At 39.2% G+C, this 22714-nt stretch overlaps 3 protein-coding genes across 5 annotated transcripts; 1 reads left to right on the forward strand and 2 right to left on the reverse strand.

Moving 5' to 3' along the window:
* Nucleotides 1-1157: 1157 nt before the first annotated feature.
* Nucleotides 1158-5692, reverse strand: LOC131322730 (large ribosomal subunit protein uL3m). Its single transcript, XM_058354151.1, has 5 exons — nucleotides 5127-5692; nucleotides 4791-5000; nucleotides 4509-4613; nucleotides 2403-2516; nucleotides 1158-1633 (listed from the first exon to the last, which is right to left on the reverse strand). Exons 1-5 carry the CDS (start codon nucleotides 5472-5474, stop codon nucleotides 1460-1462), a joined length of 951 nt encoding a protein of 316 aa, XP_058210134.1. The 5' UTR covers nucleotides 5475-5692; the 3' UTR covers nucleotides 1158-1459.
* A 1697-nt stretch (nucleotides 5693-7389) lies between these two features.
* On the forward strand, nucleotides 7390-12333 carry LOC131322607 (probable GTP diphosphokinase CRSH, chloroplastic). Its single transcript, XM_058353982.1, has 4 exons — nucleotides 7390-8023; nucleotides 8561-9493; nucleotides 10034-10318; nucleotides 12003-12333. The coding sequence occupies exons 1-4, from the start codon at nucleotides 7586-7588 to the stop codon at nucleotides 12138-12140; spliced, it is 1794 nt and encodes a 597-aa protein (XP_058209965.1). The 5' UTR covers nucleotides 7390-7585; the 3' UTR covers nucleotides 12141-12333.
* A 993-nt stretch (nucleotides 12334-13326) lies between these two features.
* Nucleotides 13327-19695, reverse strand: LOC131322667 (CBL-interacting serine/threonine-protein kinase 1-like). 3 transcript variants are annotated; one of them, XM_058354074.1, is made up of 12 exons: nucleotides 19201-19695; nucleotides 18569-18631; nucleotides 16175-16246; nucleotides 15959-16066; nucleotides 15651-15731; nucleotides 15350-15529; nucleotides 15047-15262; nucleotides 14822-14926; nucleotides 14604-14720; nucleotides 14331-14393; nucleotides 14078-14152; nucleotides 13327-13931 (listed from the first exon to the last, which is right to left on the reverse strand). In XM_058354074.1, exons 1-12 carry the CDS (start codon nucleotides 19441-19443, stop codon nucleotides 13863-13865), a joined length of 1392 nt encoding a protein of 463 aa, XP_058210057.1. In that variant the 5' UTR covers nucleotides 19444-19695; the 3' UTR covers nucleotides 13327-13862. The 3 variants fall into 3 exon arrangements, 2 of the variants coding, with proteins under 2 accessions (XP_058210057.1, XP_058210058.1); XR_009198914.1 differs by lacking the exons at nucleotides 13327-13931; nucleotides 14078-14152 and having other exon boundaries at nucleotides 14325-14393; nucleotides 14604-14710; XM_058354075.1 differs by lacking the exons at nucleotides 13327-13931; nucleotides 14078-14152; nucleotides 14331-14393 and having other exon boundaries at nucleotides 14681-14750.
* Nucleotides 19696-22714: the final 3019 nt, after the last annotated feature.

Consider the following 22714-nt stretch of genomic DNA (forward strand, 5'->3'; position numbering starts at 1 on the left):
TGACGAATTTTCAAAGATAGACTCTATTTGCTGAAAACTGAAACAAGGAGACAGCAGATGGAATTTGGAGATTTGTTTGACTTAGTTTACCTTTGCCAAATAATCCGAAATTTTTAGGGTTTGTACTTGAAGGTGTGAGCACGAAATAAATGTCACATTAATTCACCTACTTTTTTTTCACACTTTCTGTCTTTGTTGGTTTTGTGCTTCTTCAATGTTATCTTCTAATTTCTTCTGATTGGTGATCACAGTGTCCAATCTCATCCATTTTTATGTGAGAAAACACTTATTGATAACCTCTTTTTCTTTCATAAAAGAAACGATAAACATGCACACAAATAAGTTACCATCTCGTTCTTTCTACGAACAAACATCACACAAATTGACATCAATTTCTCACGGGGGTGGATGTTTATATGTTAGGATACTAATTTGTTGGCTATATTTTACATTCTTGAACAGAACTTAGACTTTTCTTATGCTGCAATTTTCACTAGCTACAATAGTTATGCATTCAAACACTCCTCCAAATGTGCTCCTCCATTGAAGGAAAATAAGAGACCAATTGCTGTACAAAACTGGGTAGTAACCAACAATTGAAAGTAAACTTCGTACCATCGAGCAAATCTTTGAAGGTAATGGAATCAAGAGATCAATCTCATTGCTTCCATGGTTCTAACCACTTCAAAACATTATCCAACAGTACAAATTTCTAGCCATCAAATCAACAAACGAAGTGCCAAACAAAAACAAACAAAAGCATTGTCACAAAATCACCAATATCCAAAATCCAAAGAAATCCTTCACGGTGGGTTTGTGTATTGGAGTATAGTCTGTTTCGTTCGCTTCCAATAAAACTCAGTTCCAAAAACGAAAAAGGAATCAATTAGGTCTGTGGGAGTCTTCTTCCATTCCTCCTCACAAAAACAAGCATAACCGCAAGAAAATTTCCCACCTTGGGAATCCATCAGGTAGGTGGGAGTTTTTCCTTCCTAGCTCACCCAAAAACAAGCACGGCATCTAAAAAGCTTTCCACCAAGTGAATCCATCAGGTACGAGGGAGTTTTCCTTTCCCCCCTCACAAAAAAACAAGCATTAACATCTTAAAACAGACGAATCTAAAATTCTGCCAGTGAAAGTCACTAAAACACCACCAATTCTAACTTTTTGCTTCTCTTTAAAACAAGAATTCCAACATTATTGAAAAGGACATGTTTAGTATTTTGCAATTCTGGAAGCCAAATATGACTCAATGATCGGATCACATTCCCTGCACTTGCAGTCCTTAGCTTACCACAACTTAAAACCAAAACAACTTGACTCATTGGTTTAACCAATCACGAACTCACCATTCTACCTGTATTCACCAAAATAAAAGAAAATATTAATATGAGAAGGGAAGGTAGGTCGACCTAACAAGGGAAACCAACTTTTGGGGGACTCCAAAAACCAATTGCGATTAGTTTGCTGCCATAAATGGATCTACATCCCCAAGGTCAGCAACTAGAGGTTCCAACTCTGCTTCGTCCTCATCTTCTTGGGCAAAATATGTGGGAAATGGAAGCAGCGAAGTAGCTGGTTTTTTGTAAACAGCATCTTTAATAAACACAAAGTTCCCCTCAGCTCCTGGAACCTGCGAAAGAATAGCTTCTCCGTAAACATACACAGATAGATTCAGGTTGCTGCCTCCCCAGTTTTATCACTATTAGGAATAAGCAAAAAGAGTACTACAAATTACACAAAGAAATTGCAGGCATGCAAAGACTTCTATGGATTTGAATAATCTATGCATCGGTTCTGTCATATCTTTATCGATTAATACCTTTACTTTGTATAGAGTACCTGCATTGGTTAGTCACCATCCATCAATTGAATCTTTAAAAGAGAAGAGTAGGAAGTTGCTAAGTTGCCAACTTACTTGGAGAACTATATCGCATTTTATGCCAAACATATGAGATTAAACCTTAACGTATAAGCTCAATAGAAATTTATACGACCACCATCAGATACGCTATTGTACATGTTTCTAAAAAATATTTATTGGAAATGAAAGTTGCCGAACAGAGGGCATTGAGATGAATGAGTGGTGTCACAAGCAAGGATACAATAGAAAAGAAATCAACTAGGAAAAGGTAGAAAGCTAAAAACGGAAAGTAAAATGAGGGAAGGCTTTGAGATTGTACGGCAATGTCGATCACAGAGCAATTAACATGCATGTGATGAGGAAATGATTAGACCCACATGGAAGGTGGTAATAGAAATCTAGGCACCCAAGAAGAAGGCAGATTCAAGGCGAGGCTTATATGTCATATGAAAAGTTCACACAGGCAGATTACATCTCTTTTGCGTTTTGATTAAAAGCACTCACACGTCAGGGAGATTAAAAAGGAATAAAACCATACTTGGCCCTTCACCCACATCAAGTTCCTCGCCGGGTCTATTTTGTAAACCCAAACATTCTTAACTGTCCGTTGCTTCCCACCCATGCGCCCAGGCATCTTTTTGCCTTTATGTACCTGTACAAAAAAAACAATAACGAATGCAAGTCATTACATAAATCCACATTAAAACCAGAGTTTACAGAGAAAAAGTCTGAACAAACTTAGCAAATTGTAAACAAAAGTTTGAAGTACAAGGTTCTGAACAAACCCCAAGTTCATTAACCTGTTACAGAATGGTAATGGTACACTGCCAAGATCCTTTATTAACTAAAATGAGTTTTACCTAATGACCAAGTTAGAGAACAGGAATCAAACAAAAGGTCTCTAATGCACATATGCAAACTTCCTATGAGTTCACAATTTAAGTACTCGGTGTATGCAAAACAGAGCTGAAGCTTCAGCGGAATGAACCAAGCAACTGAAACCCATCCACAACTATGATTTGGGCTTAATGTGTTCCGTCAAGACCAGCCTTCGGCCGAAAATTGGTCCATGGGAGCAGGCAATATGCAACGGAAGCCAAACCAAACATATACCTCTGTATTTGCTGTCATAATACTAACCAAAAGGGTATAACTTTTGTGGCTTTTTCTAGCCACAGGGTCATAAAAGTCTCTCTCCCCGACCGAGTTTTTAATGAGTTACTTGGTGGATGAGTTTAAACATCAATAGTATACCAACTTCATTATCAAGGCAAAATTTGGCTTGGGAACATCCAAATAGCAGCTTCATTACGTCAAGTAAAAAAGAAGTCAGTTTTACTATTCCACAGTATAAAATAGATCACAGATAATAACTTCAGATTTTGGTTGGCTTACAGATTGTAAATTCTAGTTGGAGCTCATAAACTTGGTAATCATAATAGTGAAATTATGATCAAACTACAAAAAAGCAGACCCTGTATTTTACAATAAACTTGACCAATCTTTCAAACTAGAATAGCAATTCAAAATCCTTATCATTGAGGTTTAGTTGGACGGGCGAGAAGGACCACCAGACGGGTGCGCTCTACTAACTACGTGTAGTCCAAATTGAGAGGGAAAATTATTACATGCTCCAGGAGCATCGTCACATGATGTCCCAACACCTTTATAACCATATATTTAATATCAGGAATCAGATTAGAAAGGGTGCTGAACAACAAAAGAGGGCACGAAGTTGTGCCTAAGCCAAGATCATTAAGTTGAGCTAAAATTGGGATCAGGCTGGGGTCAGATTGGGGTGCTTCTACGCAGGTCCTAGTGGTACTCGTGTTAGGCCAACAGAAGCTGCCAAATTGCAAGTATTATTGTACAAAAAAGGTCCACACTGGAGATGATTATCTACACTTTAAGCTAAGTTTGGGTTCTACAGGTAGCTATCTTCGCTTCTCATCTTGCGCTTATACTACATGAACCTTGCTGAACTCAGACAATATTTTTGTAAACCGTCCTTGCCTTCAATCACATCAAGTTCTTTCTTTTAATTTCCAAACATGTACCAATGCAAGAGTGTCCAAACCGCAAGAGAAGGGCGGTTGGTCTAGCACCCAAATAATCAACTAGGTTTTATAGTAGCCAAGAAACACTTTTATCTTCTGTAAATCCATTGTACATGATACTAAGTCCTAGCATTTCAGAATGTCCTTTGCAGCTAGCACAACTCTTGAAGTTTTATAACTGCGGGATAGTCATGTGGATCCATAAATCTGAAGATGTTAACATTCCTTTGTCTGTCGTTGAGCCGACAATAAGCTCTCAATCCGTTGCGCGCTATGTTCGCAATTGGATCTGCTCAAACACCCATGTACAGGGGGCCGATTTTATTTCCTAGATACCCATCAACTGAGAATATCTCCATAACAAGAAGAAAAGGATAAAAACTACAACTAGGGTAAAGTAGCATAATCTTAGATTTTTTAGAAAACGACATTGTGTCACAAGACTCACAACAGCATCTCGTAACTGGCCTCAAATTGCATTGAATTGCTCACAAAGCAACCAATTAGTACTATAAATAAAACTATAGGCAACCAACACGATTCAGTTTCAAATGAAAGCTCATCAACATAAGAAGGGCAATACATACCTTCCCAGGATCACCCCCTTGACCAGTAGAACCAAGACCTCGATGGGATAATGATGCTCCGTGAGATGCAGAATTTCCCTTCATTCCATGTCTTTTCATCCCACCCTGGAAATAATACACAAAACAGTTAATAGCAACGCAAGCAGTAGACTTCCTTGTTGCATTAACAAGTGAGTCATTCAATAGAGACAACTTGTAACAAGCAAAAGAATGTAGCCAGAACGAAAGAAAATAGCCAAAAGTATAGCTGAGGATGGCGAAGGAATAGAGAAACTAATAGACCTGAAAACCTTTCCCTCTAGTAATGCCAGTGACATCAACATACTGGCCTGGAACAAAATGGCGGACGTTAATGGAAAAACCAACAGGAAGGAGGGCGTCTTCGGTGATGGGGAATTCCCTCAATTTCCTCTTCATTGGAACACCATGAGCTCTAAAATGACCCACTTCTGGTTTCGTCAAATGCTTTTCTTTCTTGTGCCCGCAACCAATCTATGTATGTATATATATACAAACACACAGCATCAAACCATACGAATAACAAGAAAAAGCAATCTTGTTCAATAAAAGCAGATCAATCAAGGAAACAAAGAAAGGCAGGCAGGCGGGAGAGATGACCTGGAGTGCAACGATTCCTTCTTTTTCAGGGGTCTTGACCTGAGATACGATGTTATCGTCAACCCAAAGAACGGTGATGGGAACCCTAGCTCCCCATTTATCCCAAAGTGCGGTCATACCACACTTGACTGCGATGAGTCCGGTTCTCCTTGACTTGGGGGTCATCACTCCAGGTTGAGATTGGATGATTCGAGGCTGTGCTGCTGCTGCTTCGCATTCATCGATTGTTGTAGATAAACAAGTGCTGAAAGTTTTGAAGAGGGAATAGTAGGGTGAAGGTATTGGTGGTGGAGTGATGAGAGAGGGGAGTCGGATGCGAGAAATGAGGCCTCTCGATGCCGCCGCCATCACGACAAAGTCCAATTCCAGAAGATGATGACTGAGGAAGGAGATCTAAGTAATTAGGATCTTCAAATGGAATAGTAGAGCAGACCTCGTCAATGACTCGGAGAGAGAAAGGGTTTCGAATGCCTCGGTTAGGCGAGAGAGATAAAGGGGCTTATGGATTGTACTCCATATAGGGTTTTAGGTGGCCGGAAATGTTCACGTTACCTACGGTCCACTGCGTTACGCTGCTCATCGAGCCTTTATTTGACATGTGGCGATCCTGATATCCCGCATATTCATTGTTTTGTTGAAAAGTTGTTGCAGCAGTTTTCTTGTTTCTGGTGGTTAATAAGTTGGTTAGAAATGTAAATTATTTTCACCACTGAATAAATTGTTGATGGGTATGAGAGTAAAAAAAATTTCAGAAATAAGTTTTTGACAAATTTTTTGTAAGTAAACGAGATTGTAGAATGTTGAAACTTATTAATAAGTATGAACGAAATGCAAAAAATACCTAAATTTTTTCCTTTTTTTTCCTAGTGGAAACACGGCCTAATTGATTTGATTTGGTAGTGTTACAAAGGACTAAAACTAGCCTCAAAAAAACAAAAGTATATTACCATCCCCATCCCAAAAAAAATGTCCAATCCGCAAAAAACATGGCCTTATTGGAAGTTTTGGTAAATTGTTCAATGAGTTCTTTTAATGCCTCAAAAAATAGTTTGAATTTTCTTGAAAAGAATGTATTATTTAAGTTCTTGTTTTATAGACAGACAATCTTTTCGAGATGAAAGAAGTACTACCAATGAAAGTATGTAGCTTCCTAAAAGAAGTAATACAGTTCTAACAATTTTATGAAGTAGTAGTTAATTTTGAGTCAGTGAACTTAGGCCCCGTTCCTGAACTCAATATAAGTACTTATTTTTTAAGAAAGCAATTTCAAGCTCAAAAATAATGTGTTTACGCAAATAATTTTTCTACTAATATGGATCTTGTTTGATAGATCTCATTAAGATCTTTTATACGGTGCAAAAAAAATTAAAAAATTATTTTCCATTTACATTATTTTTGAATTTGAAAATATGAAATAAGTACTTATTTTTTAAGAAGGTGTTCTGGAACGGGGCCTTATTGCTGCTCTTGGAGAGGGCCCTTTTGTTCTTCACCGAGGAAATGTGGCACCAAAATAGGGCCAACCAAAAGTGTTTCACATTAGGGTAATGCGGCAACCTTTGATCCAATATAATTATGGTATGACAACTAGCATTCCTTTGGGCCTTTGCATAAGAGATTTGGTAAAGAAGTGGTATTCAAATGGGGAGGTCTCTTCAATGTGGATAGCCTGTAGTTTCTTCTTGTACCCAAGCAATGGGTTTTGTTTTTTGTAGAGGCAATTTGTTTCATACTAGGGGATGTCCCTTTTAAATTTTGCATTGGTTCGTGTTTTTTCAATGAAATGTGCTTATTAAATAAATAAAAAACCATTTGTTTAGTGTCTACTCCGAAGAACAAGTCTTGAAAGGGTTAAAAAGGCGACATTGGAGCTGGAGAAGAGCTTCATTTTTCTTTTATAATCTTTGAAATTGTTGAGCTTCATTTTTCTTGCTCACATTTGGCCATCACTTGAAATACAGTACTTGGTAGGAGGAGCTTCCTTTAGTTGCCACCCAGGAAGGGAAGCATTCACGAGCACCTACGCGGCACTGCCAACGTCATGAGTAATTGAAAAAAATGAGTAACCCATATTACCACACACATATGATAGTACTCGGGAAGGACTCAATAATTGGCAGTAAACTTTACTACGATCCACCCGAAAAAATGAGAAAGAGAGAAAAGCCAACGTGGCCTTCTTTGAACCATACATGATACAATACGTAACTCAGAGTGCTATTATCACACGCATTTATACACATAATCACACAAATTCTCTTATGTCAAATATGAGATCCACACGTATTGAATACAAATTGGATGCGTGAATCCCATTTAATATGAGAGAATTTGTATAATTTTGCGTGCAAGTGTGTGGTTAGAGAGTTATTGCGGCGTGAATTCGTTTACTTTTCACCCAAAAAGTATGGTGATAATAATCTGCTGTGCTGTCCGTTTCTTCTTTCGGAATTCAGACAATGGGAGATGGAGCAGCTCTATCTTCAACACTGCTACCCTCATCTTCTTCTTCTTCTTCTTCAATTCATCACTACTCATTACTTTCCAAAACGAGGGCTTCAACAAGAAGTCATCACCATTCATCCCCATCATCATCAATCTGGTCAATTCCGCGGAGGCAGCAAGGCCGCCGTGGAATCAGCAGAATGTTGAGGGCGGCGGGGGCAACGCTGGAGCAGCCGGGAGGGAAGATGGTGGTGGAACTAGTTGGGGCATTCAATGAGCTGACTGAGAGATTAATGAACACCAACAAGGAGCTCTCCACCAGCTCTTCCCACATACTCTTCAAGTCTCTCAAGCTATCTATCCCTATTCTCCTAACACTCCCTCCCTCTCTCGATGGCCGCTCTCCTCTCTCCAGGGCCTTATCTCTCGCTCTCCTCCTGGCTGATCTCCAGGTATATACCCACCTCCTTATATCTGCTCTACTATTGCTGCCTCTGAAAGCCCAGTTTGGAATTGTGAAACCCAATTTTCTGTAGCTCTTTCTAAGGTATAAAATAAACTTTTGGATACTTTTTGTTATTGCACGCATTTATGGAGAGATTTGTGGAGTAAAACGAAAGTGTAAAAATGAACATAACTTGAACTGTGGAGAGATATATATTTCGTTTCCCTTCACATAAGGCCATCGCACATTCACGACCCAACCAGGGCATCAATTATCCATTGGTCAAGTTTTCAGATTAGAGGTCAGGAAAAGATTTTGAATATGTCAAGTTTTCAGAATAGCGGGATAGAGGTCAGGAGAAGATTTTGAATATGTCAAGTTTTCAGAATAGCGGGATAGAGGTCAGGAGAAGATTTTGAATATGTCAAGTTTCCAGAATAGGCCAAATTAACAAATTTGTCCCTAGTATTGATTTTGTGACGGTGTCATTGAGAGTATTTCTAGCAGCTGTCTAAGTCCATATTGAACCATTAATTGGCTACAGATGGACGCAGAGGTTATTTCAGCTGGTATACTGAGAGAAGTTCTGGAAGCAGGTGCTATATCCATACGTGAAGTAAGAAATAGGATAGGTGCTGGTACTGCTCATCTGCTACATGAGAGTTACCGTGTGAAGAGCATTCCATCAAAAGTGGATGTCTTGGATGATGATAGTGCTGCTGCGTTAAGGAAGTTCTGCTTGACGTACTATGATGTCAGGGCTGTGGTTCTAGACCTTGCTCTCAAGCTTGACACGATGAGACATCTGGATTACCTCCCAAGGTATCAACGACAAGTGTTATCACTGGAGGTTATGATGATACATGCTCCCCTAGCTCATGCTGTTGGGACCAACTCTTTATCACTGGAGCTGGAAGACCTTTCATTTCGACACTTGTTCCCTTATTCATACTTTTATCTTGATACTTGGTTACGAAGCCATCAAACAGGAAGTAAACCCATAATAGAAATATACAATGACCATCTGCTTGAATCCTTGAAATCTGATCCTCTGCTGGCAGACATGGTAGATGGTATCTTAGTCAATGGTCGCTATAAAAGTCGTTATAGCACTATGAAGAAACTGTTGAAAGATGGCCGCAAGCCTGAAGATGTAAATGATATATTAGGGTTAAGAGTGATATTGAACCCAACTTCTGGGGAAAATATGTTTGATGTGGGCGAGAAAGCATGCTACATGACACGTGATATTATCCGGTCTTTGTGGAAAGAGATGCCTAACAGGTCAAAAGACTATATCGCCCAACCAAAAGCAAATGGGTACAGGAGTTTGCACATGGCAGTTGATGTCAGTGACAATGGAAGGACTAGACCACCGATGGAGATTCAAATTCGGACAACAGAGATGGATATGTTGGCTGCTGGTGGAGTGGCATCTCATTCATTGTACAAGGGAGGTCTTTCTGATCCAGAAGAGGTAAGCCCTCCATCGGGTGATTGAGACTGAATTTTCAAATCTTAGTTTGGCAAAGATTTATGAACTTTGGTGAACTACAAGTCAATCAAACTAATCAAGTTTCAGTTATTAGTATCAGGAAAATTGATATTCAAAATACACTCACATTCCCGTTGTGAGAAGCTAAAAAGGGAAAAAGGAGGGTGAAAGATTAAAGCAACGCTTGAATGTCATCTGCATGATATTCATCATCTCAATTTTTTTACTGTCTTCTGAAACATCATAGAAGAAGAGAAATTGAGTCTTTTCACACCATGCATGAGCTAAAATTTATCTATTTGTTTTTGTTCTTTACTTTTTTATTCCTTTCGTTTTGTGTGGGAGGGGTTTGGGCGGTCCTATGGAAAGCAGGTCTCATTTTAGGCCTGCAGTTTCTTGCCTTTGTCTTGTAAATGAAGCCTCTTGTTTGACACTGCATTTTTAGTAGACAATAGGACTAAGATTTTGGTTATCCGGTGATAGACAATAGGACTATGATTTCGTTTATATATTTATACTCAGGCAAAGCGGCTCAAGGCGATTATGATGGCTGCAGCCGAACTTGCAGCAGTACGTCTAAAAGATATTCCTTCAATAAATCATAAGCTTATTGAAACGCATCGTAGAGATCGAGTATTCTGTCTTCTTGACAAGAATGGAGATGGTAAGATTAGCTTTGAAGAACTTACGGAAGTGATGGAAGAGCTTGGTGCCCAAGGTGAAGATGCCCGGGAGATGATGCAACTTCTTGATTCAAACAGTGATGGTTCTTTGAGCTCAGATGAATTTGATACGTTTCAAAAACAGGTAAATGTCTTAGCTTATTATGGGGACACTAAATTCAAAACCTAAACTCAGAAATCTTATTTGAGAATCTTGGCATTGACTGTGTTACTAAATCCAAGACCTAAGGTCAGAAGCTGTATTCCAAAATCCTTGCCACAAGTGATTCCCTTGACAATATTTCTTGTATCGCTATTATTGTTTAACCCAGAAATCTCATGTCTTGTAGCAAAATCTCAACTTTACGAGTATACGCTTATCCCGAGGTTCTGCAGTAATTTTGGTGGTCTTGGGCTACACTGCCCTTTGAGTTTCTGCGACGGACTAGAGAACTTGCCCCAATTCTTTTTGTTTTTATTTTCCCTTCAAATGTTTGCTAATCCCTTTTTCTTTTTGGAACCTTTGATATCTGAAACTATAGATACCACTTCGGGTTGTTTTAATGTTACCAGAAAGTGCAAATAGCCTTGTCATTGAAACACAGATTTCATGATATGGCATTCTTTATCATGTAAATAGGCTAGTGATGTTAATGGCATTGTGGATTACAGTTTACCTCTTCTTTCTAGCTACCATGAAAAAATTACGCTACTGATTGCAATCGTGGTATCGTATTAATGTAGGCCTGGATTTTAATTAATTTTAAGAAATGCTTAGAACTATGCTAAATTTGTCCCAAGTGGCAGGCATTAAGTGTTGCACTTTGCGTTAAATTGTTACTCTCTTCCACTTATTATCTCCTCTTGCATGTGAATTTAACGGTTAGTCATTTTGAAATGGTTGTCTCATTCATTGGAAGTCGGTCTGCAACTTATATTCTCCCTCACATTGTCTACTGTCTCCCCTCGTGTTTTTCCAGCTATATTCTAGTTGTTTAGCGTAACAGTTTCTTCTCCGGCTTTACTGAATTTGATTTTACTGTTTAATACCATTTTCTTCCTGTGGAAGAACGTGCATGAAGCAGAGGTATAGACAAATAGCAACGTACCGTGTATAATATTGCTGATACGAACAGATATGGAGGCATGCCACTAAGATTTTGTACAGGGAGAAAATCCGTGTAGTGTTGGTTAACGCTCTTCGAGATTAGTTGCACGTGCCCTTCGCCGGAACCCTAGCTCTACAAAAGAAACACCATGAGAAGCACCTCCGCCTCTTGTTGGCGAAGGCCCTCTGATGCCTAAGTATTGTGTACTGTATGAAAACACTAGCTATCAATGCATATGGCAGTAAATCACAGTTTACGTTTACTCATGGGTGTTACCACTTATTTATAGATGTGGACACACTTGTTCCCCAAGCATACTCTTTTGCCTAGGGTTCCTTTCTCGTTAGGAAACCTAGCCCATATGGAATTCTCTCCCACATGGAAACTCAAATTTTATCCCTTATTCACTCACGGGATACTCTCCTATTTACATAGTATCTTCTTCTAGAATGTTCCAGAATGTTTTCTCAGCCTTTCCACATTGGCGGTTCCCTTAGGATTTGTCCATTGTACATAGGGGTGTACATCTACCACGTGTTCGGCAATACTACCGTGCCCCTTGTTGTGGTCCTGCCAACCAAGGCACGTGTTCGGCTATACCGTGCACCCTCGCGTGGTGCTCCTGTTCTCTGTGTTATGCACGTGCTCGGGCTGTATTCCTCTTATTTGGGAACTACCCTCCTCAGATTTAACTCTTGCTTTCTGTCATTTTCTCTGCAGGTTGTATTTATGCGCAACTTAGAGGTTAGAGATGATCAATACAAGATGGTGTTAAATGAGAAGCTTCAAATGGCTGATAGTAGTGATTTCATTGAAACATATGGAGAAGAGCTTGGAGACAGCCTTGCAGTAAGTTAATCATTTTGAAATACTATCGTAAAAGCTAAGTTCAGAAGTTACTGCGGTGGGGGTTACTTAAGAGTTAGAACAGCCATAAGCCCCATGTAAATATTATACGTATTGTATATAATTTCAACTCCACCGAATGTAGAACTATGTATCTTGTGTGGTGATGATATGAGAAGTCACTCGGATTTTTACATTGATTCAACTAATTGTGTGGAAAAAGAAAGGTCAGATCTGTATAGAGAATTAGAGATTGCATTGCATGGTATTATAAATCTAGCCTTTTTTTAGAAAGTCTGTACCTTGAATATTTGAGTGAACATTGTAATAGGTTTCTAATAGTACCAGTGGTGCACCGGGATTACATTCTTGAATGATATGATCCGGTTCGTGTATTCGGGTGCCCATGTACTTTGATGCATTCTGAGGAGTTTTATATTGACATGCAAAAGGAGAATGTTGATACAGGCTAATTTTCTCATATCAACTTCGTGAACGTAATAGTTTTGGTTTATTGATATTCAGTTAGGACGACTTCTTGTTTTCCTTTACAAGTCCATAAAGGTTCCTTTAGATATGAAGGTTGAAATGGGGAAAAGGCCCTTGCGATCATTTCTGAAAGAGGTGCGATCATTTCTGAGAGAGGAAACGCAGTCCAAGAAATAAAATTGCCAAACATAGCCTCTCCCCCATCTCAGCTCCCATGGCTTGGACCTGAAATAATCTCCCTCAAGAAATCTTATGAAGGGATGTATACCATTTATTCACCCAAACAATAAGGACTGATACATATTCATTCTCTATCAGTTCAATCTCACTCTGGTTTTTAAATGCCTGCACTTTTAACACCGGAGAAAAAAAAACTGCCGGCACTTTTACGTCATCTTTCAGCTCATTAACTAAGCTATCCAGGATGAGCAAATTTTTTTTTATCACTGAGGTAGCTGGGATTGGATTATTCACGTAGGACTTGTGGTGTTGCACGTCCTCCCTCCAACTTTAGTTCAAGCTGCTCTGGATTTATTTTTTTAGTTTGTCCCCTTTTCTTTACCACTTCTCTATTTCCAGTTTCTTTGGTTGCCTTGGAACTTGCTATAACACTTCAGTCACTAACCCTTGGTTCAGATACCAATTTAATCATATCGTCTTTTACTCACGATGATTCAAGTTGAAATAGCACAAACCCTTGGGAAAGTTGAACGGATACCAGATTCCTTCTTATAAGTGCATTGCTATGAACAATTGTGGTATATATGGAAATGCTTTCCTCACAGCAACCCTTCCACTCGTCTCTTTACATCCTACATCAACAAGTACTACTGCGAACATAAATATTACATTCGAAAGATTTCACTTATAGGAAAAAAGAAGCATTTGGCAAAATTGCCTTCTTTACAATTTGAACCAACAAAAGAATGTCTTGAACTTCCTCACAAGCTTGTATGCAATTTTTTGAGCATGTCTTCCAGCTTTGGCACCCAAACATTTGATGGCTGAGGTGGACAATAGGTTATGTTGTAGCTTGACTCTAAGGCTGGGACTGTGAGGAACAAGGAATGTGTCGGCACATTTAAGAACATGTAGATATACTCCTAAGGTGCGACAAAGAATTGGAAGAAGGGTGTAAACAAGAATTCAAAGAAGATTTACAGGGACTCATTATGGTTTTAACATATTATCAATCTGTACAAGGCTCATCCATTGGTGTTTCCAAGCTCGAGCGATTTCTGATCCTCAAACTTCCATGGTCATCAGCCCTTGACTTGGTGTGACACCCAACTCACTTGATAACTTGTTGCACAACTGCACGTATCAGGAACAGGAACATATGGTTAGAAATATTCCTTCATGCCGGTGTTTAGCACCACACACACACACACACCCCCGAGAGAGAGAGAGAGAGAGAGAGAGAGAGAGAGAGAGAGAGAGAGAGAGAGAGAGAGAGGAACCTGTCTATAAACTGTAGAATCTCCATATGATTTTCTTAATTCCACTACATACAAGGATGGGCTTATCTCGAACACCTGCAACAATTATAGACAATGTGATGAATACGTGGAACAAGAATGATCCTCGGGTGAAAAGGCTACAAGACTCAAAAAACAAGTTTAAGGTTATAAATCCAGTGCAACTATTTGAATCTTTGTGCCACAAAGTACATGAAATGTATCGCAGACAGTTTGAAAAGTGAAACTTGCTTACTTCTGTTGCAACTGAAAGGCTACCCGGGCTCTTTTGACCTTTGTTCTCTTGCATGACCTTTAGCTGAAAAGATAGACGCCAGTGATAGCTGATCTCAGAAACTTAATGTATAAAAATTGTCATGGAATTTTTTTAATCCCACTAAAGACTGCATTGTTTCTGCATTATCTTTTTTACAAACAGCTTATTTCTTAACATTACGCATTCATATTATTGTTCCGGTGAAAAGAATGCATGGATATATGCAAACCCAGAGCTTTCAGAAGAACTAACCCCTCCCTTTTTCTTCTGGACCCGAAATCCCATCTGAGTGACAATGTCCTCAATCCTCTCGAGCAATTCTTTTAGCGAATGGTTGGATGTAAACCTGATCTTCCTTTCTGAAACATCCTAAGAAGACAAAATTTTGAATCAACTTTCCTGGAGGAAATACATGAACTTCATTCAGGGGTAATGAAAACCATACACAACGATAGTATTCAGTTTCGCACCTCTTTCTCAAAGAAGCCAGAGAGATCTAGGCACGATGACATTCCAATCAGCTGAAACGCATTGATAAGGGTAGGTGATTCTGCCTTTTGCTCTGCTTCGGTTGGCTACACCATATTCATAGAGGGTACACACGGTTAGTTCTGGCACAAAATCAGAAAAACAATACTCCTAGGCCTAACTAACAGGGATTAAAAACGAAGTGTCTCAAATGTATAAGTTCATACCTCAGCCTCATGCTTTCTCAAGGCTTCATCATCTGTTCGTACACTTTCTTCGTCATCATCAGGATTAGCAGGACTATAGTCTTTCTTGAACCAATCATGTGTTTTAATCTCAGCCATTTTTATCCGAGTAGCAGGATTGGGATCAAGAACCCTCTTTATTAGGTCTTGTGCTCCTGGGGATAGCCACTTGGGCATTTGAGCATCTCCCTTGAAAATCTGAAATTCCATTTGACAAGATGAAAGATTGAAACGTCTGAAATTAACTGTAAGTATTACCTGACAGATTCTTTATAACTTTTCTACCTTCTGGTATAGAACCGCAAGATTTCGATCGTCAAAGGGTAGATAGCCGGTGAGAATAACAAACAAGATGACACCACAAGACCAAGTATCAGAGGTGGCACCATCATAACCCCGATTAGCAAGGATCTCAGGGGCAACGTAGTTGGGACTTCCACAGGTTGTATGCAGTAACCCGTCATCCTAATTAATGTTTACACATACAGGAAAGAGTCATTTGAGTTGCCCAACTGTTGGATCTGAAAACCATAATGTGTTGCACAAGAAGAGGAAGAAGAGTGGACTTCTTTCAGCAGTAACATACCCTAAAATGTTGGGGTAATGCACTGAGGCCAAAGTCTGATATCTTTATGTTTCCTTTTGCATCAACAAGGACGTTCTCTAGCTGCATTATGCGTACATATTGCGGATGAAACATTTGAAGGAGAATGAGAAAGAAAAACAGTACAATAACAAGAAAAAATGCATGCGTTTTCTTCTCCAAAAAGACAATAAACAAAATTCGTGTTGAACTTGTTTGACAAGTAATTCAATGTCTGTGTCTAAGTACATATACGTGTCAGTCTCTGAGTTTTGAAGAAAAAATGTGGTAGAAGTATTATTGATTAACACCTTGAGATCGCGGTGGTAAACGCCTTTGTTGTGACAGTAGCTAACTCCGTCAATTAACTGTTGGAAGACCTTCCTTGCTTGAGCCTCTGAGAGTTTGCCTTTGGAGGCCTATAATTAATTGACAAGACCAGCAGAGCAGAAGCTAAATAATGAATCACAGTTGGAAGCTCATAAATATAGGAAGAAGAAGAGGAAGAAGCAGAAAGTTGGGCTTACGATTCTGTCAAACAATTCACCACCAGTCACGTACTCTAGGACCATGTAGATCTTGGTTTTGCTTCCTAGGACCTGAAAAATACATATAATCATGGTTACAGTATGAGCTTAAGAAAATCTCCAAGATACATGAAGGAGGCCTCACATTTTACATTCAAATCTTTTCAGCAGAACTTATTAATTGAAAGTTGAGGAGGATGAAGAGACTCCACTGCATAAGCAGCAACTTAATTTGCATTCTAAAAAGGGTATAAAGGCTCAAAGCTCAAGTGCATCGTAACCCAAGGGGTTTGCTTGGTGGTCAAGACTTAAGACCTATGATGCACGGACACGGATACCAACACGAACACCAACACGGGAATTCTAAAAAAATGGGGACACGGACATTGCGGGGGACATGCCACGTATATATAATTATAGTTTGACACCCAAATTTTTTTTTAAAATTACAATTTGGTCCCAATTTTTTTTAAAATTACAGTTTGACCCCCCAATTTTAAAAAAAATTACAGTTTGGCCCCCGCTTTGTCTCCCTAAAAAATTTATATTAAATTATGGGACACGCCACGTGGCATGTCCCGTACGTGTCCCCAAGGTGTCCCCGCCGTGTCCGACACTGTGATACTTCGATCTCTAGAGGTGTCGGTGCCTCATAGCTTAAGACTTAACAGTTCGAACCCTTCTATGTGCTATCAACTCTTATAATCAATCCACACCGGGCTTTGTTCTGGCTTTAAATGGGTTCTCTGTCGGTGGGATTGATCCCCTAAGGAGTGGCCCGGACACCCTTAATTATCTCAAAACAGGGAAAAAAATATTCACAAGCGTATCTTACATTGCATGGTTTCACCATCATCAAAATGTCCTCGGTCACTGTCAATCTTGAAAAACAGTAGGAGTATTATTTACTAAATCTAATTTCAAGTTATTTAGGTCTAGTATTCACAAGTGTGTTAAACTTATTAGAAATAGGGGGATGAGACTGAGGTAATGGCTGATTAGCAAGGAATCGTTTAGGAGTGTAAGTAGGTGTCAATCTTATCCCAATGATAAAAAGAAGAGCATCTTAAATCGCATGATTTCACCATCATAAAAATGTCCTCGGTCACTAATAAATCTTGAAAGCACTTATTATTTAACAATAAATAAATCATTTTCCAAGTTATTTTGGTCTGTTATTTGGCAAGTGTGTTAAACTTATTAGTAGTCGTATTCAATAGCATATTCGATATTTTCGTGTTTCTACCTTGTTTAGTTTGGGGGAAGTAATTGTATTGTATGTATGTCAATGGCTGATTAGGATTAGGAAGGAATAATTTTTGTTTTTCTTAATAGAGTGTAAAGTAGGTGTCAGTCTTATCCCACCTCCCCCAATCATAAAAAGGAGACAAAATATTAAGGGACCCCCAACCAATCAGTAGAGATGAAGCTGCGATTACCAGTTAGTATAGCAGAGCTATTCGTAGTTATTTCATTTGGGCCCGCCATGTTCTGGTCAGTGGTGACTCTTCATATTCGCAGGAGAACGTTAGTTGTTTTCATTCCCCCACAGCACCAACCATTTGGGGTCCCACCCGATATGATCTCTCTCATTCATTTTACATTACTCCTTATTAGTGCTCCTACTATTTATTTGGAGAGGTGCAAGCTGAACTAAGTTCCCAAGGGTTCGAGCTTGAATTGAGTCCAAATATTTGAGCTCGATTAATAGATGAGAACTTGAGCACGGTGCGAGTACTAAACAAGTCTATATAAATGAGTCGATTTTATCTTCTCAAGTTTGGTTCGTTTGCTAAACGAGCTAAAAATTCTATTTAAACCCGACTCATTTACTCCTCAAGAGTGGAGCCAAGCTTTGAATTGATCCCAAACAGCTCAATTCGCTGGTAGCTCTAACTACCGCATTGCGTTTGGATTGACATAGGCGGGGCTTAATTAGATTAGTTGCGGTGGGAATATAGTACTCTCCTTTGAAAAATAAATCATAATCTGACATGTGCCAGATCCTATTCCCACCTCATACTGCAAGTCCTTTAAGGAAAAGAATTAAGAAAATTAAGGGAATGGGTCCTTTCACTCCAATCCCCAAAAATACTGCTCAGAATACAAAAGATCCCTACTTCAATGCCACGAAATCAGCTGAGATCCCAACTGTAGAGTAAAAGAACAACAGCGAACAAAATCCTCTTTTTATTGGCATTTTTGTTTTTTACAAGTAAATTTTCCGGGATGCATAACAAGAAATATGTTCAAATGTGTTGGTTTCTTTGTTGCTTAACTTGCTTCCCAGGGGGTGATCTTGTACCTAGTTTTGGTGTTTCAATAAATTTACCTTACAAAAAAACAAAGAAATATGTTCAATTATTTGCTATTAAACACTAAATTGAAACGCACCTCGTGTAATCTGACGACGTTTGGATGTTTGAGGAGCTTCAAGGTGCCAATCTCCCTCTTTATCTGCAATTTTCAGTGCCATGAAGGAAAAAAAAACACACCGTCAATCCCATACTTTTTTTCCTCTCGATTTGTTTTTTCGGGTGGGGGTAGAGAAAGGATGATCAACACTTTATTTTTATTTATTTTTGGTGATCCCCCTTTTGGAAGGGTAATAAAATAAAAGTGAAACGTCTTTGATTAAGAAGGATGATTGCCACTTTTCGACAAATCTCATCTGGTACTCTTTAATACTCCATATTACTGTATATTGTACAACCTGCCTCTCCATTATTAGTAATAAAGTAATCTTCATGATTCAAAAACAGGATGGGAGTGGAATAAGACAACTGGATGGATATATAGAACACATTAATCAACTAAGAAAGAAACCCAATTGAGGATCACACCCCCTGCCCAGTTGGCACCTTGCGTAGAAGAAGCCGATTTAAAAAAAAAAGTTGGATAAAATAAACTGTAATGGGGATTTCATTACTCTGAAATTCAAGCACAATAGCGAACTCTCGTTGGAAAAATGAAAAATGAAAGAAAAGAAAGGTCTGAGGAGGGAGGGAGGGAGGAAGGAGACCTACCTGATCGGTGATGTTGAGGTGAGTGATAGTGGTCTTCTCCAAGATTTTGAGAGCGAATGACTGTCCGGAATCGATGTTCTTAGCGTACTTCACTTTTCCGAAATTGCCTTCCCCAAGTGTCCTCCCGATCTCATACTTCCCCAATCGCATTCCCTTATCACTACTGCTGCTACTACTATTAATTACTCCTATATTCTTCCTTTTCTCAATCTCCTTCTCCTCCCCAGAAAACCACCCCACCATCCAACTTAATTACGACCTTCCTTCCCGCTCCCTCTGTCTAATTATTGAGGAGACTCCTATGTACTATTTCTATATCAAAATCCGACAATTGTTATCAATTTTTCCCCAACGATGGAGTTTCAATTGCTTTCTCTCTCTGTATATTTGTGTCGCTCCCTCCGGCGCCAGATACCTGGATGGATCAATGGGGTTAGAGAGAGGACCCGTGTATACGCGAGTTTGTCTATTTATACAAGTGTATGGGATATGCATATCTTGCTATTTTGAATTGGTAATTCTGTCTTATCTATCGTGGGTCATTGCCAAAACCCCCACCCCCACCCCTTTTGGTCCATATCCTCGCAAATTATTAGACAAGGTGGAATTATTATTAGTATAACTTTATCCATGTCATGAAACTCTGTTACAAGTCCGTCAATCCTTGGGATATTTTTACTAGATAGTATAAATTATACACGGATGAGTATACGCAATATAAGTGAACTGTTCTAATCTCGATTTATTGTCGCTTAAGTTAATTACCTCTGAAACTTCGTCCGGAGAATCTTGAGTGCCTTAAGCTACTACTAGTGGGCTATGAAATTGATTCCTATAACCTTTTTGTTAAGTAGATTGTTTATCCGTCTAGATAAGCAATCCGACCGCGCCCCAAACCCAATGTTTGTGAACCAGATAAGGGGAAAGTATGAAATCCATGGGATACTTATATCCAGCCATGTTCAAACTATTTTGAACTCTCTTAGCCATTACATATTCGGCTTGTAATTACAACATTGAACTCTCTTAGCCATTACATATTCGGCTTGTAATTACAACATTACCGTTATTATTTACAGAAATATTATTATCCATCCATATTCATATTGCCAAAGAAGCACTTTATTATGAACCGCCCTTGTATAATATTCCCTTTCTACCATATCCCTTTCCTATTATATCCTCACATGTCCCTTCATTACTTATTCAGGGTTGTTAAAGAATTAGTCGAGGTGTATGTATACAAGTTCAAAGACTCTAAATTGTCTAAAAATATATTGAAATTAAAAAATAATCCTTCAAAATGAATGTCTTCCCAAATCATCAAGTTTTATTGAGTTATGCTTCAATATTAAGATACTTCAAGTGGACTTGAAAAGAATCAATTACCAAAATTTGGAAGATCTTTAATCCAAGATGCTCTTCATAGCTCAATTGGTGAGTGGAATCACATTAAGTCACATGAAAATGCTGCTTATGTGGTATGAACGCATAAATATATTTATTTAATGAAGAACAAATATTTGCCGATAAAAGAAATGAAGAACAACTATTTTATTAGTCCAGCGTCGTACAATTTTTGTTAGGAATGCCTTGTATTCTTTAGTCCCACATTGGTTAATTATCTTGTTCCCGTCTTTGTAGCCTATTATAAATAGGGCTTTTGGGGGACTTCTAGGAATTATCTTTTTGGGCTTTCATATTGTGGCCTTTCTAGAGTTACGGATTATAGCCGGCTCTTTGTATCTCTTCTTCACGTTGGTTAGTGAATCCTCTCTCTCCTCGCCCGTGGACGTACCCAACTTGGGGAACCACGTACATCTTGTGTCTTTGTGATTTCTTGTTTAGTTTTCAATTTCTCGTTCTTAGCTTGCATTCATAGCGTTCGTTACAACAAACTGGTATCAGAGCCTTAGGTTGCAAAAACTAGGGTTTCGTTTCCGATTGTGGCTATGGCGGCTAAATTTGAGATTGCGAAGTTTGATGGGCAGAGCAGCAGTTTCAGTCTTTGGAGAGTAAAGATGAAGGCTCTGCTAACCCAACAAGGATTGCACAAGGTTTTGTTAGGCAAGACTAGTTCTGGAATCAAAGAGGAAGATTGGGATGATACGGATGCCAAAGCTCTGAGTTCTATTCAGTTGAGTCTGGCAGATGACGTCCTTCGCGAGGTGGAAGAAGAAACTTCAGCAGCAGGAATTTGGCTGAAGTTGGAAGGCATATATATGACGAAGTCGCTCACCAACAGGTTATATCTCAAACAACGTCTTTATGCGTTTCGTATGCGAGAAGGTATACCTGTTAAAGATCATTTAGACGAGTTCAACCGTATTATTATGGATCTGAAAAATATTGATAGTAAAATTGAGGATGAGGACCAAGCCCTAATTTTGCTATGTTCTTTACCACTTTCGTATGAGCACTTTGTTACAACCCTATTGTATGGCAAAGACACGATATCCATGGAGGATGTTAAGGCCAGCCTATATTCGAAAGAATTGAGGAAAAAAGTGTCAGGTGAGGGTGATGCACATGCGGAGGGTTTGTTTGTTAGGGGAAGAACAACAGAAAGGGTGGAGTCGAGTAATAGGGAAAGATCCAGATCATCAGGTAAGAAGAAGGGAAAGTGCAATTATTGCAAGAAACCCGGGCACTGGAAAAGTGACTGTTTAAAACTCAAGGAGAAGGAAAAAGAAGACCAGAAAGGGGGTAAAGTAATTGCTGGAATTGCTGAAAGTTCAGATGAGTCAGATAATGTGTTATCAGTTACAGAGGGCGATTCTCGCTCTAATACCGAGTGGGTTCTAGATTCTGGATGTTCATACCATATGTGTCCGCATAGAGAGTGGTTTTCTACTTATGAGGCGGTCAATGGTGGTACAGTTTTGATGGGCAACAACATGGCCTGTAAGACTGTTGGTTCAGGAACGATTCAGCTTAGGATGCATGATGGTATTGTTAGGACTTTATCTGAGGTTCGACATGTTCCGGATTTGAAGAAAAATCTTATATCCCTGGGTGCTCTTGATTCTCATGGTTGCAAATTCCTCGGTGAAGGTGGAGTTTTGAAAGTCTCAAGGGGTGCATTAGTACTGATGAAGGGTCAGAAGCGTGGTAACCTCTATACACTCCAGGGCAGTACAGTTATAGGTGCTGCAGCAACGGTTGCTTCATCCAAGGTTTCAGATTCAGACTTGACTCGTTTGTGGCATATGCGCCTTGGGCATATGAGCGAGAGGGGGATGACAGTTTTGAGCAAACAGGGTTTGCTATGTGGCCAGAAAATTGAGAAACTGGATTTCTGTGAGCATTGTGTTTACGGCAAGCAGTGCAGGGTAAAATTCAGTACAGCTGTTCATCGCACCAAAGGCACGGTGGATTATTTTCACTCGGATCTTTGGGGTCCCGCAGAGGTAACTTCTAAAGGTGGTTTTCGATATTTTATGAGTATTATCGATGATTTCTCTCGTAAAGTTTGGGTGTATATGTTGAAACATAAGAGTGACGCCTTTAATAC

Source organism: Rhododendron vialii, chromosome 4a (assembly GCF_030253575.1).
Source record: "Rhododendron vialii isolate Sample 1 chromosome 4a, ASM3025357v1".
NCBI classification, from domain to species: Eukaryota; Viridiplantae; Streptophyta; class Magnoliopsida; order Ericales; family Ericaceae; genus Rhododendron; species Rhododendron vialii.

Excerpts from the sequence above, each read along its gene's own strand:
- LOC131322730 (XM_058354151.1), bottom strand. The coding sequence starts at position 5,474 with ATGGCGGCGGCATCGAGAGGCCTCATTTCTCGCATCCGACTCCCCTCT. Across the intron at positions 5,001-5,126 it reads AAGGAATCGTTGCACTCCAG|ATTGGTTGCGGGCACAAGAA; the intron begins GTCATCTCTCCC and ends ATACATACATAG. Across the intron at positions 2,517-4,508 it reads AAGGGGGTGATCCTGGGAAG|GTACATAAAGGCAAAAAGAT; the intron begins GTATGTATTGCC and ends TTTTTTGTACAG.
- LOC131322667 (XM_058354074.1), bottom strand. The coding sequence starts at position 19,443 with ATGGTGGGGTGGTTTTCTGGGGAGGAGAAGGAGATTGAGAAAAGGAAG. Across the intron at positions 16,067-16,174 it reads GTGAATTGTTTGACAGAATC|GCCTCCAAAGGCAAACTCTC; the intron begins GTAAGCCCAACT and ends AATTAATTATAG. Across the intron at positions 15,732-15,958 it reads TTTACCACCGCGATCTCAAG|CTAGAGAACGTCCTTGTTGA; the intron begins GTGTTAATCAAT and ends CGCATAATGCAG.
- LOC131322607 (XM_058353982.1), top strand. The coding sequence starts at position 7,586 with ATGGGAGATGGAGCAGCTCTATCTTCAACACTGCTACCCTCATCTTCT. Across the intron at positions 9,494-10,033 it reads GTCTTTCTGATCCAGAAGAG|GCAAAGCGGCTCAAGGCGAT; the intron begins GTAAGCCCTCCA and ends ATTTATACTCAG. Across the intron at positions 10,319-12,002 it reads TTGATACGTTTCAAAAACAG|GTTGTATTTATGCGCAACTT; the intron begins GTAAATGTCTTA and ends TTTTCTCTGCAG.